Source organism: Hyperoodon ampullatus (assembly GCF_949752795.1).
Source record: "Hyperoodon ampullatus genome assembly, chromosome: 1".
Classification (NCBI taxonomy): Eukaryota; Metazoa; Chordata; class Mammalia; order Artiodactyla; family Ziphiidae; genus Hyperoodon; species Hyperoodon ampullatus.
In genome coordinates, this window is record NC_136914.1 from 191,259,209 (window position 1) to 191,273,182 (window position 13,974).

Consider the following 13,974-nt stretch of genomic DNA (forward strand, 5'->3'; position numbering starts at 1 on the left):
TACCTCATTTTGTTATGCTTCACTTTATTGCACTTCACAAATACTGCATTTTTTTTTTTTTTTACAAATTGAAGGTTTATGGCAACCCTGAGTTGTCAAGTGATGTTTAGCATTTTTTAGCAATAAGGTATTTTTAAGTTAAGGTAGGTACATTGTTTTTTTAGACATAATGCTGTTATTGCACACTTAATAGACTATAGTATAGTGCAGACATAACTTTTATATATGCACTGGGATACCAGAAATTTCATGTGATTTGCTTTGTTGCTATATCTGCTTTATTGTAGTCATCTAGAACCAAACTCAAAATATCTCTGAGGTATGCCTGTACACATAAATTAACTTAAAATGGATTATAGATGGAAACATAAAAGAAAATGTAAAACTATAAAACTTCTAGATAAAAACACCAAAGAAGAAAATCTTTGTGACTTTTTGTTTAGTCAAAGATTTCTTAGTACATACAAAATTAACCGTACAAAAAAAAATTGACAAAGTGTACTTCATCAACATTAAATACTTCTATTTTTTGAAAGACACCATTAGTGAATAAAAAAGCAGCCACAGTCTGGGAGGAATATTTGCAGTTCATATATCTGACAAAGGACTTGAATTCAACACAGTATAAAGATGCTGTTACAAATTCATAAGAGGACAACCCCATAAAGGGCAAAAGATCTGAACAGAAACTTTTTAAAAGAAGATTTATAAATGATCAATAAGCATATGAAAAATTCAAACTCAATCATCAGGAAAATGAAAATTAAAACGCAGTGAGATCCTATTTCATATTTACTGGGATGGCTAAAACTTAAAGGGCTAATGGGTTGGCAAGGATGTAGATCAACTGGAACTCTCATCCATGTAAAAGCACAAAATGATACAACTTCTTCAGAGAAATGTTTGGCGTTTCTTATTCAGAATATTTTTAATAGCCTTCTGAATTTTTTTCAGTGAGTTATAGGTTACTTACTACACTGTTTATTTCTTTTCCTTCTAATTTTATACCTCTTTAGATAGAATAGATTTTCTTTAGTTCTGGGAATTACTATCTTTCACCTGAATATAATATAAAGCTCTTATTTTTTCTCTTCTATTTAACTTGAGATAATGTAGGAGAAAGTACTACTGTGCAGGCAAGAGTGAAAAGTACATTTTCAACAAGATACTTACTTTCCTTGTGTCAGATATATGACTGATTTTAATTCTGACAACCTGAAGATGACTAGAAGAAAATAGTCAAGGACTAGAATATTTGCAGTTTGCCTGTGTTAGTGGGATTAAGGCAGAAATAATTTATGTGTTAAAAAGAAAAACAACAATCCAATTTCATGTTTTAGTAGTAGCAGTAGCAATTGTAGGTATATTAGGGTTCTAAGGGCAAATGTTGATTCAACATGGATACAGCAGATGAATTAAAAATGGTTACCAAATAGTGACTCACCTACAGAAAAATGTAGCAAATAAGTAATTATTTTTCTTTTTAGCCTATATTGGATTAGTAAGAGCTATCTAGTGTTCTTAGGCTATTTTCTGAATGGGATACCTTGAAAGGGGGTTTGCTGATGGGTTTTTCTCAAGCTGCTAGGAGCAATTGTTATTATGATTGTGGTCGTTCCTACTTGGAGTTTTGTTACCAGTGTATCCACAGTAGTGCTTGTCACATTGCAGGTGTTCAATAAATATTTGTTGGATGAATTTTTATCAGTTCCCAACTCTAATAATATAGACTTTAATATCAGTAAGTACTGGCACCAAGCAGAAATATACCAGTTCACCTTTAAAAAACAGAATGACTCTCAGGCCTTACAGTAAGACTTCAGTTTAATGCAGTAGAATATATTTAGTTTGTCAACATAAAGCCTTTCGGTGAAAAGAAGGATTGGTTAGCTATTGAAACATGGAAAAAGCACTGCCAAGAGAAAGGAAGCCTTAGCCAATGAACTTTAGATATTTTTGGCAAAACCATTCCTTTTGTGGAGATGGAAACATCAGAATATCTTAGTCTATTAAAAATTACTTCATTTAACTAACTTCTCTTGTTTGATTCCACATTTATTCAGCAGCATTCTGATTTCAATTCTCAGGTCTGCTTATGGTTAGATATGGTCATAAAGATATGAATAATTTAGTTCTTATGGCAGTTGGATTTTTCAATAAATTAGTATATTGCCATTATGATCATTGTGATATTTATACATCAGTCATATGATATGGGTTTTAATTTGCCCCTGGGTTGGGGGGAACCACTCAATATGCTGACAGGATCAAGTGTAACCCTGAAAGGTAGAGGGTCAGACTCTGGACCACCAGTAACTTCACCAAAGTAGTAACTGAGTTTCTTATGCCTTCTAAGAGTCAGTATAAAGCTTATCTTGCAACCTAGATTCTTTCTCCTCTATTGCAATGAGTTCAGTTGCATGGTGTTAATGTATAGAGCATCTGGATTGAGTTTTGCATTTGATTTAGGTAATCTTGTCTTGCTTCTTCAGAGTTGAACATTGCATAGTATATTAATTTGTAGAGTGTGACAACTTGTGTAGCAAGTATATGTAAACATTTATATGTACTATATTTCATGAAGAAATATTATGAAGGTCAGTTTTGAACTTGCTTTGTAATCACTGACTTTTTTTTTTTTTTTTGGCTGAGTTGGGTCTTTGTTGCTGCGTGCAGGCTTTCTCTAGTTGCAGCGAGTGGGGGCTGCTCTTCATTGTGGTGTGCGAGCTTCTCATTGCGGTGGCTTCTCTTGTTGCGGAGCATGGGCTCTAGGTGCACGGGCTTCAGTAGCTGTGGCTCGCAGGCTCAGTAGCTGTGGCTCGCGGGCTCTAGAGCGCAGGCTCAGTAGTTGTGGTGCACAGGCTTAGTTTCTCTGCGGCATGTGGGTTCTTCCCAGACCAGGGATTGAACCCGTGTCCCCTGCACTGGCAGGCGGATTCTTAACAACGAGCCACCAAGGAAATCCCCAATCACCAACTTGCTTAATTGGAGTGTTTAGTCCATTTATATTTAGTATAATGATTAATATGTTTTTTAAGACTAACATCTTTCTATTTGTGTTTAGTTGCTCATTCATTCCTATTTCACTCTCATTCTCTCCATTCTTCTTTTTCTGTCCTCTTTGGGGTTAATAGAATATTTTCAGGTATTCAATTTAAATTCTTCTATTGACTTTTTATTTGTATGTATAAATATATATACATTTAGAGTTTGTTCTAGGTATTATAGAACACATTCTTAGCTTATTACAGTTCCCATTAAAATATGAGAGCCCTACAACAGTAAAATTCTGCTTGCCTTAATTTTTTTGGTATGATTTTATATCTATGTATGTAATAAACCCCAGAATACAGTGTTATTTTATTTGCTTTAAACAGTTAGTTGTCTTTCAGTGGAATCAAGAGAAGAAAAAGATGTCCTTTTATATTTATTCCTATATTTACTATTTCTGATGCTTTTTGTTTCTTTCTGTAGACTCACTTTTCATCTGGAATTAGTTCCCTTTAGCCTGTGGGCAAGTCTGCTGGCGTCAGATCCTCTCAGCTTCTGTTGATTGTTTTTGAAGGGCATTTTGCTGGATATAGACTTCTGGGATGGCTTTTTTTTTTGCTTTTCAGCACTTCATTAGATCTGATGAGAAGTCAGCCGTTATTCAGACTGGTATTCTCCTATACATAATGTGTCTTTTTCTTTGACTCCTTTTGTTTTTTTTCCCTTTGTCTTTGGTTTTCAGTGGTTTTGATCATGATATGCATAGTGTGGTTCTTTTTATATTTGTCTTACTTGAAGTTTATTGAGCTTCTAGTATCTCTAAGTTAATGTTTTATACCATGGGTGGGAAATTTCTGGCCATGATGTCTTTAAAATTTTTTTCCATTTCTTTCTTCTGTTCTTCAGGTTAGATAATTACTACTAATCTTTGGTCAAATTCATATATTTATTTTCCAGCTAATATTTATGCATAACAAACCACCTCTAAACATAAATAGCATAGAACATTTGTTTATTTTATACTCACAGATTGAGTCAGGAATTCAGACAAGGCATGGTGGAGGTGGCTTGTTTCTGCTCCACAGTGTCTGGGGCCTTAGTTGGGAAGACTCAGTGACAGGAGATGAGTTGGCCGGTTGGGGGCTGAATCATCTGAAAGTGTTTTCACTCACATGTCTGGTAAATGCTGTCTTTATCTGGGTCTTTCGTTGGGCTGTTGGCCAGAACCCCTATGCTTGGCCTTTCCATGTAGGCTAGTTTGAGCCCTCGTAGCATGGCAGCTTGTTAAGAATGAAGTGCATAGGTAGAAGTGCATGGTATTTTTATGACCTAGCCTTAGAAATAGCTTTATGTCACTTCTGCCCATACTGTGTTGGTTGAGGCAGTCACAAAGGTGTGCCCAGGTTCAAGGGGGAGGGACCATAGACCCCATCACTTGATGGGAGCAGTGTTAAGGTTATGTTGTATGAAGAGCATGTGGGATGGGAGATGTAGTCATTCTTAGAAAATACAATCTGTCACATCTTTCTTCTGCAGTCCACAGTCTTCCGTTAAGACCATGCAAGTAGATTTTTTTCTTTTCAGATACTGTACTTTTGAGACCCAGAATTTCTGTCTTTTATAGTCTCTGTGTCTTTGCTGAGATTTGTCTTTTCATTTGCTATAATCATTTTCCTTTACATTCCCATATATATTTATAATAGCTGCTTCAAAGTCCATGTCTGCTAATTCTAACAGCTGGTTTGTCTTGGTGTTGGTTTCCACTGACTGCTTTTTCTTTTTCTTGATCATAGGTCATGTTTTCCTGCTTTGCATGTCTAATAAGTTTTAATTGTATGATGAATGTTGTGGGTGATATGTTGTAGGGAGTCTGAATGTTAATTTAAGGGTGCTGAGTTTCATTTTGGCAGGCATTTAAATTAATGGTTAATCTTCTTGTATTATCAGGTGTGGTTTTCTTTGTTAAGGCAGGCCTATTTTAGTTTTGTCTTTTGTTCAGGGCATGGTCCTTACTCCTAACGTGTGGCCTTTCTGGGTTCTCAGCTGAATACGTGAGTTCCTCAATGAGGTCTCTCCACTCTGGCTGGACCAGAACTCCTTCTCCTAGAGCTGTGCTATCTCTGGTGTCATCTCCATTATCCTTCCAGATTCTGCATATATGCAGCCCAACCCATGACCAAGGCCCTGAGGTGAATTTCCATACACACTTCGAAGTCCCTCTGTCTGTTCATCCTCCTTTTTCTGCTGCCCTCTTCCACAAACTCTAGCTGCTTTACCACCCAGAACTCCAATCTCTGCCTGTATACCTCAGTGAAACCTTTGTTCCATTTGTGCTACTTCCTTCTGCTGTGTCAGAAAAGAGTCTCCAACCTGAAAGCAAGGCAGCCATGGGGTAACCTCATGTTTCTTTTTCCCTAAGGATCATAAGCCTATGCTACCTTTTGTTTAGTGCCTCATACATTTTGCCCAGTTTTACAGTTATTTACAAGAGGAAAACTCCTGTATCAGATACTCTTTAATGGTCAAAAGTATATACATGCTCCTGTAAGAAAAATTTTAAGAGATGGCCCCTTTGTATTGAATGCCAGTATAAAAAAAGATTTTTAGAACAAAGTTATTTAAGGCCTATTCATAATAGAACTTTAATCTGGTTACAATAACTTTGCTACTGTATAATAATTTATAATGTTCAAATTTTGCTTTTTACTGAATTTTACCCATATATTTGTATTGATGTTCTCTAGAAATGGCAAATAAAGTGAAAATTTTTATTTTATTCTCTCTCCCTCACTAGTGGCAGATATTCTTTCCCAGTCTCCAACCTGTTTTAATAGCCTTAACATTGCCCCTCAACAAGCCACTACTAGTTTGACACCTATTTACCATCTGTAATGTATTTCCATTTTACTAGGTCAATCGGTATTATTTTGTGGGATATTTAATTTAATGAAAGGTTACCCTAATAGATACTTTTCTTTTCTAGAAGTGAAGTGATTTTATTTTTAAATGTGTGTTATAAGGCATCAAATGAGGCTGTTTATTTAGGAAGTCTTTAGTACTTCCTGAATGGAATGTAGAAAAATAAAAGATTGGGAAGCAGAAATTCTTAGCAGTTGTGCCCATAATAAATAATACTTGAAAGTTAAAAGAGGATAAAAGTTGGCTTTGAATATACATTGTAGACACCTAGCTAAAGTAACGTAAGAAGTGTCCTGATGAAATTGAAGAATAGGCTTTCCATGGAGCCTCTAGGAGGGATTTAAAGAGATAACACATTACCAGCATTTTAATGAATTGTTTCTGTTTTGTTGACATCATTTCTCACTGATGTTAGATTTGTGATTTTGGCATACAGTGTGTGCCAATAATTTTTTTTTTTTGAACATCCTCAGGACAGGCTCAGTATGAATGAAAATATAACCAAGAAAAACCTCATGAGTCTTTATAAATAGGAATTGCATGAATTATTAGAACTAATTATTTCTCAAGGAGGACTGTTATCACATTAAAAAAAGCTTTGATCCATGTTTTTTCTACTTTAAAAATAGTATATGAAGATATTAATTTTATGTAAACTTTAAAAAATACTGTTTAAAAGAACCTAGACTCTTTTTGTTTTTACATCTTTATTGGAGTATAATTGCTTTACAATGGTATGTTAGTTTCTGCTTTATAACAAAGTGAATCTGTTATACATATACTTATGTTCCCATATCTCTTCCCTCTTGCGTCTCACTCCCTCCCACCCTCCCTATCCCACCCCTCTAGAGAACCTAGACTTTCAATGAAGCTCACTTTTTGGAGGTAAAACATAGTGTGATATAACTTCATCAGTTCTTACTTTTTTGGGAAAATACATTAGGACAGAAAACTTTTTTCTTTTGAAAGTAGTATGTGCTTATGTTTTAACAACAAAATTGTAGAAGTGTTGAAAGTAAATCATGAAAGCCTCCATCTCTCCCTGAAAACCCAGGATAGCCACTGTGATCATTTTGGTACGTGTCCTGTCAATCCTTTAGACTCCAGTTTAAGTGTACGAAGGGCTGCCACATGTGAATAGTATTCCTTGGAGATGGGCAATGGGATGTGTACATACCTATTAATATAGTATTGGTTTATGTATTTGGATTCAAAACATAAAGTTACCAGACTCAGAATGAACTAAAAATGAACTATTACTCCTCCAAAATACCTTTTTCCCCCCCTCTGCTCACATTTACATTGTACGCTTTCTGTGAGAAAATTGTATTTTGTAGATCATTTTTTGCTTATTCATTTTCTCTCAGAAGAAACCTATGGTGGAAGATATGGCAGGTAGCAATGAGTTGTTGTTTATTAAATTTTATGATCACTGTCCTTCAAATCATTTGTCTATGTTTTGGTTATTCTAATTACCCATAATATTTACCTAGATTTCCAACCAAATTAAAATAGAAACTGAGAAAAATCTAAAAGTATGTATAAAGCTTCTAAAACAAAACATAGAGAATATCTTTATGAATTCTTTATGTGTAGGGAAAGATTTCTCAGAGAGGATGCAAAGTTCTAAACAAAAGAAAAATTTGATATATTAGATTTCATCAAAATTTAAATTTGTTGATTATCAAAGCACAATATTAAGGAAATGAAAAGGCAAGTCATACACAAGGAGCAAATATCTGACAAAGGACTTATACCCAGAATATATAAAAGACTCCTATAAATCAATAATAAAAAAGACAAATAATCCAGTTGGGGGAAGAAATGAGCCAGTGACTTAAACAGACATTTCAAAAAAGAAAGTGTAAAAATGGCTAATAAACAAATGAAGGACTAGGATTTTAAAAAGCTGACAACACCAAATATTGATGAGACTGTGGAGCAACTGGAACTCTTAAAATGTTGGTAGGACTGTGGAATGGTATAGCCGCTTTTGAAAACTGTTCAGTAGTTTCTTATAGAGTTAAATATGCACCCACCCTATCTCCTCTGCGACCCAGTAGTTCTACTCCGAGCTGTTATTTACTCAAGGAAATGAAAGCATATGTCCTCCAAAAGACTTGCACGAGAATGTTTATGCACTTTATTCATAATAACCCCAAACTGTAAACATCCCAGATATCCATCAAAGGAGAATGGATAAACAAATGGTGTTATGTTCATGCAGTGGAATAATAGAATAAAAAGAATGAACTATCCATACATGTAACAACATGGGTAAATTCGAAAAACATTAAGTGAAGGAAATCAGTTTAAAAAGAATGCATATTACATGATTACATTTACATAAAATTAAAGAACAAGGCCAAACTAATATATGGTAATAGTAGTAGCTACCTGAGAGCTTGGTGGGGCTTGACTGAAAATGGGCATGAGGGAATTTTCTGGGGTGGTAGAAGTGTTCTATATTTTGATTAGAGTGGTTGTTACAAAACTTATAGAATTGTACACCTAAGATCCATCTTTTTCACTGTATGTAAATTTTTACCTCAATTTAAAGAAAAATCCAAAAGTAAAAATTGAGAAAAAGGTACAGGAATATAGAAGATAAAGAGGGTAGAACAGACAGGAGTGAAAGGGTCTGTAACAAACCACTTTTTCCTGTAATATATTTATAGCTCAGTAGAAGTCTTTGTAGCAGAATCAGTGCATCCTGGGTTGGTTGAAGTAGTTAATGGGTTACAGCACAGAATTATAAAAAGTTACACATACCGGGCTTCCCTGGTGGCACAGTGGTTGAGAGTCCACCTGCCAATGCAGGGGACATGGGTTCATGCCCTGGTCCGGAAGGATCCCACATGCCGTGGAGCGGCTGGGCCCGTGAGCCATGGCCACTGAGCCTGCACGTCCGGAGCCTGTGCTCCGCAACGGGAGAGGCCACAACAGTGACAGGCCCGTGTACCAGAAAATAAAATAAAATAAAATAAAGTTACACATACCTTAAATATTTACTTTAAAAAAGTTGTGGGGCTTCCCTGGTGGTGCAGTGGCTGAGAGTCCGCCTGCAGATGCAGGGGACACGGGTTCGTGCCCCGGTCCGGGAAGATCCCACATGCCGCGGAGCGGCTGGGCCCGTGAGCCATGGCCGCTGAGCCTACGGGTCCGGAGCCTGTGCTCCGCAACGGGAGAGGCCACAACAGTGAGAGGCCCGCGTACCGAAAAAAAAAAAAAAGTTGTATACATGAAATACTAAAATCAAATAGTTCTATAGGGTTTATTAACAACCACTGCCACACAAAAAAATAGGTAGTTATTTTCCTTTGTTTCCCTATGCCCTGTGGCAAGAGTTCTTAATCTTAGGCCATGTACCTTTTTGGCAGTCTGGTGAAGCTTATGAACCCTTTCTTAAAATGATTTTAAATCCATAAAATAAAATTCATAGAATTATAAATGTGCCTATTATATTAGTTTTGATTATAATTGTTATAAAATATTTAAAAAACATCTATATAATAATAGTTATTACCACATTTAAATCAAATCTGTTGGCAGGTCTAATGACTATGTTAATTTTTGCAGTGTTGATTGTAAATAATATTTTGATATCTTCATCAACTGTAGTATGACATATCAGTTAGTGATAAAGTTATAAGTACTGTTTGTATTACTGTGTAACATAATTTTTCACATTCAAGTTTATGAACTCTTTTTTTTTCCCTCTTAACCCAACCACATATTTTCATTCTCCCATTCTTCCAGTAGTATATTGTAATTTTGGTTATATCAGTATTGGGTTTTTATGTCATTATGACTAGATAAATGTCATTCATAGTTAAGCAATATAGTATATTATAACTGGTTTTTCCTACACATTTTGTTTTCCCTGGATTTACAATTCTCCCTCTCTCCATCCCTTCTTCCCTCCTTTTTTCTCTCTCTCTTTCTCTCTCTCTCGTTTAGTTTCTACATTCTTAACTTTAATTCATCCCTAAACTTACCCCTAGTTGTATAAATCTCTGTATATGTTTGAGCACATTTTTTATTATATCAATTTTATCTTCTCCAGGAACCTTCCGGTCTTCCCTAATCTGGATTAGTCATTCTCTAGGCTTGCTGTATGACTGTCTAATCGAGATGTCCCTTCGCTATTCATTCTGGGGATTCTCCTTTTTCTTCTCATGCATTGGATTCTTCAGTTTCTGGAACTTGTCATCTTCTTTCACGGTTTCCCACCCTTATTTTGGTGGAACACATCTTGTAGTAACTTCCTGAGAGAGAATATGTGGAAAGCAAAATTATTTGAGACTTTGCTTATTTTAAAATGCCTTTATTATATATATTCACACTTGTTTTATAGTCTATCTTGGTATGGAATTCTAGGCTAGGAATAATTTTAAGTCAGAAGGTTTTGCCCAGTTGTTTTCTAGCTGCTGGTGTTGCCATTAAAAAGGATGATGTTATTCAGATTCCATATTCATTTTATGAAACATGATTCCTCTCAGGCAGCTAGGATCTTATGTTTATGTCTTCAACATTCAGAAATTTCAGTGAGATATGTATGTCTTTATTTGGGTCTGTTTTAATATTGCTGAATACTCATTATATGCTTTCAGTTTGGAAATTCATGGCCTTCAGTTTTGGGTATTGTTCTTGAATTATATCTTGGATTTCTTCTCCTGTGTTTTCTGTTGTTTTCTCTGGGATGCCTATTCATATGTTGAATCTCCTAGACTTTAGATCTTTTAAAATGTTCTCTTCTGTTTTCCATTTGTTCTTCTATTTATTCTATTTCCTCAGCCTTATACTTTTCTAACCCCTCTATTACCTACCTTACAGGATTAAACAAATTTGTATGCATAAAGTATCTAAAATAGTGCCTGGCATATAGTAAGTGTTGGCTGTAGTTGTTGTTGTTTAGTTTCTTAACTAATTGTTGAGGGGAGAGGTCTTTGGTCTTTTGACCTATTATTTTGACGTATTATTTTGACATATTAGCTGTATGACCTTGGGCAAGTCCTGTAATTTCTTTGATATCTACTTCCTTCATCTCTCTGCCTCTCAGATGTTTGTGAGCATCCAATGAGAATATGTATGTGAAAATACTTAATAAACTTTGTACAGAGCTAGTAGTTATTACTTGCATCTTTCAGATATCAAAAGTTTTTAGTTTGAAAGAAAATGATGGCTGAATTTCCAGGGTTATTTTTAAGATTTCTTGATTGCATGTGATTCTTTCTCACAAAACTGTATAAGCTAGGTGAACTTGAGCTAAATGCTAATGCTGCTTTTTAAAGAAGTTATTTCTTAATACTCAATCTCATTATGTTAGGCTGAAGAGAGAAGATTATGAAAATATTCATTTTATGAAGAGCTATGGCTTTACTTCAGATTGTATAAATCTGTGTAATGTAATAATTACTTAAGAAAGATCTGATTACTAGTTTAAATCCATGGATAGAATATTTATTGGAGTTTATTTATTTATTTTTCTTAAATGATATTTGAGATTAGGAAAAATAGAATCTGCCTTTTGGTTTTTCTCAATAGTAGTAATGTAATTTCAAATGTTAGCTCATTTTTGTTAATGGTGGCTTTTTGTTTGTTTGTTTTGTTTTAAGGTTTTTGGATTCAAAGCATAAAAACCATTACAAGATATACAATCTGTAAGTATGTTTTCTTGTTTGTATGCTTGCAAATATCTTCTAAAATAACTATTGAGTGAAAGTTATTTCCTTGTTAGAATGAGGTAGAGTTAAAGATGTATTTTAACAGAATTGTATTCCTAAAACAATTAGTTCAAGAAGTCTGATTGAGAGCATTGTTAGGTCATTTAGAAAGTGTAGTGATGAGGTAAAACAATGTTGGCACAGATTCATGTTACTTGATCTGCTTTAAATGACTTGGCATCTAGCCCATCTTTGGGCCCATAACCATGTGGTAACTTGAAGTGTAATTCACACAGAGCTTCTGCTAAAGCATTAATGCCATCTTCCATGGAGGGATGCTTCTTGAGTAGACATAATTTTATTCTGTGTCTCTAGGTCAATTGATTGAAAAAGCTATTAGCATATTCTCTAACTGTATATAAAATAAATAAGTTAACTAAAATTGTTGAATTGGGTGGTTTCTCTTGTCTGGGGCAGGGATGTAAGGATTGCCTCTTGATTCAGCTAGCTGACCTTATCTTTAACCTTTCATTTTTTCTTTTGACTTTGTGAGTAGAGGTGTAAAATAGAAAAAAAAAAAAGAAGAAGGAAAGAAAAGTGTGAAGAAAATATCTTATCATTTTTGCTCTTGACCATTTTTTCCTTCCCAAAATATTGACCATTTTCTAATTAAAAAAACAAATTGTGTATAAAATATGTTATGTTTATACCTGGCTTTTATTTTTCCTATGTGATATGTATAAATTATGCAATGGAAATGTTAATCTAAAGTTATATATGCTAATTTACTGTTATAATTTCTGTAGAGTTTATTTATCAAATGTAAGAACAAGTTTTTTTTCTGCGTTCAGTGGGTTTTCAGATATTCACCAAAAAAATGAAAGATTCTCTGTGCCTTATTGGCTTGTGGGATGTTGCTTTTTTATCTTTAATTTAGTGATCTTTGTACTCTGATAAGACTTCAGAAGACCTGAGAGTGAAGTAGACACTAGTATTGTATCTCTTAGTGAGTTGTCACTGATTTTCTCAGATGAACAAAGAAGCAAACATTTACTGAGGGCTTGCTACATGTTATACATTCTACAACATTTTGTTAGTGCAGAGGTGAATAAGATGTAGTTCCATTCCTCAGGTAATTATAATCTAATGTGAAAGGTAGACAAAGTATTATAGAAGAGGTAACTCTTGTATAGAAGAGAGCTGTGTAGACAACAGTCAAAATAGTGCATTGCACCCCGTAGGGAAGGTTTCATAAAGAATGGCATGTTTGAGCTGGGGTGAAAAGAATCATAGAGGTTGACCTGAGGCTTAGGAGGAGGGGAAATGGCAGTGCAGGCAGAGAGAATGGCATGTAAGAAGCTTGTTGGCAATAATATTGTCTAGAATATGGCAGATAATCCATTATGGTCAGATTATGGTGTGTGTGTGTGTGTGTGTGTGTGTACGGTGTAGTGGTAATAAGTAAGATGAAAGAAAGTAAAAGGTGCTGTAGAAACTTAAGTTTAGGTGGGCCCCAACTTACAAATGATCTGTGCGTATATCTTTCTCTTTTCTAGATTAACCTCTCCTACAAAAACTCTTGTTACAGGTGCCAGAGTGTTTCTGTGGAGGAAAATAAAAACCACAAAGTTTTGTAGTTTTTGAACAACTGGATTCAGAAGTTAAGTTTCAAAAAAAAAAAAACAAACAAAAAACCAAACAGGACATGAACTGTCAAAAGCTGGAGTCCACTAAATGAGTCACCTCAGGCTTAGACTCTTAGTACTGGGCATGTAGAGAGTCCCAGAAGGAAGGTAGAAAGATACTAAAGACAGATTCTGCCTTATTTCAAAACTTTATTTGAGTTTAACATTATATCCAAAGAAAGGAAAGGAAATTCTTTTCATTCCTGTATGCAATGGCTTCCTGCTTCTAGAATTTAGGACTCAGGTTTGTACTGTCAGTATTGTGGGTCACTTGTGTTATTATGGTTAAAGTTGGCATTGGTATCTAGCCTGGAGAGTTGATTGCCTGTTTGTTTTTGTATATCCAAACATCAGACCCCCAAGTTAATGAACTGTCTCATTATTAGTTGAGAGTAGCTTTGGGTGCACATATTTTAACTCCCTTATTCCCCCATCCATTTAATGGAATCATAGACTGGAAAGTACCTGAAAGAGATCATTTAGTCCAACCTTCTCATTTTACTGATGGGGAATCTGAGGCCTAGAGAAGTTAAGTGAGTTGAACAGGGTCACACAGGTACATATGGTAGCAGACCATCCACTGTTGATGCCAGTATTCCCTTTCTGTTTTTGTTTGTTTGTTTGTTTGTTTTAATCTCCCCAAATTTTACTTTCTTCAGAAGTTTCTAGAACTACCAAGTTGTAGCATGTTTTGATTTCTGATGTCACTTTTC

General features: G+C 35.0%; 1 protein-coding gene across 2 annotated transcripts in view; it reads left to right on the forward strand.

The window, feature by feature from the left end:
• The window catches only part of PTEN (phosphatase and tensin homolog), a gene marked incomplete at its 5' end in the record, with an annotated part of 88,366 nt that overhangs the window by 40,142 nt on the left and 34,250 nt on the right, over window positions 1–13,974 (forward strand). Inside the window, one exon of one of the 2 annotated variants that reach the window (XM_079697321.1) lies at window positions 11,529–11,573. The exons of the other annotated variant lie outside the window; for it this stretch is intronic. Within the exon in view, the coding sequence (XP_079553447.1) occupies window positions 11,529–11,573 (45 nt within the window). The remainder of the gene's footprint in view (window positions 1–11,528; window positions 11,574–13,974) is intronic. 2 annotated transcript variants of the gene reach the window in all.